The following is a 3,114-nucleotide window of genomic DNA, read 5'->3' on the forward strand; positions in this document are numbered from 1 at the left end:
GCTAATGAAGTTTGTTTAGATGTGTTGAAGGATAGGATAAAACACTTAGGGTATAGTGAGGTAGGAATAGTACTTTATTGTTGGTGGAATGAAAGATTGAAGTTGATACAAACAGACAATAATCTAATATCCATATTGAATGAAGTCAACCCAGGTAACATGTTGGAGTTTTGGGTTGAAACAATGGATGAGTTGGACTTGATTGATGTTGATATGGTAGCAATTGAGGCAGACAGTGATTGGGAAAATGAGATTGAGGTAGACTGTTTGGGGGTAGATCAGCAGGATGTTGTAGAGTTTGGGGATGGATTAAATGCAAAACAGAAGCAGGAGGATGGGGATGGGTTAAAAAGGGAGGATGGTGATGGCTTAAAAAAGGAGAATAAAGTACATTCTGTAGCTGAAAAAAAGAAGTTGAAAAACAATTGGGATGAAATAAACTTTTCTGATGAGGACTCAATTGTGGATTCTGATAGTGATGGGGAAGGTAAATGGCCCATATTTAGAGCTGCAACAGACATGAAGACCCCCATTTCACGTTAGGCATGACTTTTGCTTCCAAACAACAGTTTAGAGAAGCAGTTCAAAATTATGCTTTCATAAATGGCAAAGAAATTAGAACACTTAAAAATGACAAGGAAAGGGTCATTGTTAAGTGTACACAGGAGGGTTGCCCTTGGAGAATAGGCTTGAGGAAAGTATTAGGCTCACTGTCATGGAGAATTTTGAACATGATAAATGAACATGAAGGGTGTTCTTGGGTTTGGGAGAATTCTATGGTCAAATCTTTTGTGGTTGCTAAGAGGTGGTCTACTCAATTAAAAGACCACCCAGATTGGATGATGAGAAAGTTCAAGGATAAGGTATGTAGTCAAGAAGGATTTTATGTGAGTGATTCCCAAGCCTATAGGTCTATTTGGAAGGCAAAGAAGCTAAGAGAAGGTGAAGAGGAAGATAACTTCAAAAACATTTGGAGGTACTATGAAGAAATTTGTAAGACAAATCCTAGGTCAAGATGTATTATCAAGACCAGTGACCTGCTAGATGGGAGTGGACAAGAAAGATTTTTGAGAATATATGTTTGCTGGGACAATAGCAAGCAAGGCTTCAAGAACTATAGAAAACTGATAGGGGTAGATGGCTGTCACCTTAGAGGTGCAACAGGTGGGATGCTACTGACTGCTGTGACTGTAGATGCAAATGATAGTATATTTCCACTAGCTTATGCTATTGTGGAAGGAGAGAAAAGAGAGTCCTGGACTTGGTTTCTAATGCTTCTGAAAGATGATATGGAGATAAGCCCCACTGTGGAAGATGAATACTGTTTCATAAGTGACAAACAAAAGGGATTAATTCAAGCCTTTGGGGAGGTGCTACCTGGTGTGGAGCACAGGTTTTGTATGAGACATTTGCATGCAAATATGAAGGTAGCAGGTTTCCAAGGAAAGGCAATTAAGGATGCTCTATGGGCTTGTGCTAGGGCAACCACTGTAAACAAATTCAATGATGCTTTAAGAACATTAAGGAGATTAGAGGAAGATGCATACCAATGGTTAGGTGATAAGAACCCAAAAGAATGGTCTAGATCCCACTTCTCTACAAGATGCAAGTCTGACATGTTGGTAAATAACATTTGTGAGGCATGGAATTCATCTATATTGGAGGCAAGGGACAAGCCAATCATTGACTGCTTAGAGTGGATAAGGAGGATGATCATGGGTAAATTGTTTGAGAACAGGCAGAAAGCAATTGAATGGAAGGCTTTGATATCTCCTAACATTGTCAAGAAGTTAAAGGTGATTGAGAAGGATGCAGCAGGTGGCCACACAATGTGATTTCTTCAAGTTTGAGGTTCAACAACTATATGGGGATCGATAACAAGTTGACTTAGAAAGACAACAATGTTCTTGTAGGAGGTGGGAGCTGAGTGGCATTCCATGCAAGCACGCAATCTGTGCTATTTGCAAAAAATATGGAAAGGGTGGAGTGTTGGACTATGTGCATCCATGTTATTCGAAAGAGACCTAGCTGAAGATATATAGTGGATGTATCAACCCCATGTCAGGTGTAGCTGAGTGGCCTATGTGTGACAGAACCCCTCTATTGCCACCTTTGTATTTTGCAAAGGTAAGTATTTATCTCCTAGTCATCATTTGCCAGCATTATCTTTTGTATGTGTAGTGTATGAACTTTTTGGTGCTATGCAGGTTGGGAGGCCAAAGAAACTAAGAAAGAAATCAGCTGATGAGTTGACCCATGATGGAAAGACAGTGTTTAGAAACCGTATTCAACTACATTGTACTGTATGTAGGTTGGCTGGACATAATGCTAGAAAGTGTCCATCTAATCCAAATAAAAAGGTATAATCTGCTATACTTTTGCATTAGAATAGTAATGAGAAGTATTTATAATTTATCCATGTTTATTTTTCCAGATAAAGCCAAAGAAGAGGGTCATTTATGCCACTCACCAAATCAGGACAGCAGCAGCACCACAATCAGGTCAGCAAAGTGGAGTAGGGCAGCAGCAGCAAGGAGACCAGCCTACTGGATTAGAACATCAACACCAGCCTTGTTAGTGTTTTAATTGTTCAAAAAACCCCATCTTATAATTGACAATATTATTGTGGCATACTAAGATAGGATTAGCTCAGTGTCAGTTTTGTTCTACAGAGGATTGATCAATCAGATACAGCAATAGAGGGACTGACACTGAAGATCTGTTTTAGAAAGCTGTTTACTTAAAGGCTGTACGCGGTTTTATAGAAGTCAGATTTGGAAAGAAGATCAGCGTATCTGCTTAGGAAAGGTATGGACCGAATCCTTAAGATTACATTCTTCAAATATTGTCCTACCATCTACAATCAAAGACATCTATGGAAGGAGTGTTCTTTCGACGAAATTATAAGTATCCTCATTCAGAATCTGATGAACAGAGCCTCAATTCTTGGTGAACCATTCATTGATGAGAGAGTAGTCAAAAAGATCCTTCGGTCTTTGCCTAAACGCTTTCGGATGAAAGTAACTGCTATTCAGGAACACACAGGCTGGGAAAAGAATACTGTCGGAGAACTTATGGGAAGTTTACACACATATGAACTTGAAGTGCTTGCTG

The 3,114-nt window shown here is 39.4% G+C and overlaps 1 protein-coding gene across 1 annotated transcript; it reads left to right on the top strand.

Moving 5' to 3' along the window:
• The first annotated feature begins 545 nt into the window (after positions 1–545).
• On the top strand, positions 546–1,835 carry LOC109155252. The gene has a single exon (XM_019302952.1). The coding sequence runs from the start codon at positions 546–548 to the stop codon at positions 1,833–1,835; it is 1,290 nt and encodes a 429-aa protein (XP_019158497.1).
• Positions 1,836–3,114: the final 1,279 nt, after the last annotated feature.

Source organism: Ipomoea nil, unplaced genomic scaffold, assembly GCF_001879475.1.
Source record: "Ipomoea nil cultivar Tokyo-kokei standard unplaced genomic scaffold, Asagao_1.1 scaffold0276, whole genome shotgun sequence".
NCBI classification, from domain to species: Eukaryota; Viridiplantae; Streptophyta; class Magnoliopsida; order Solanales; family Convolvulaceae; genus Ipomoea; species Ipomoea nil.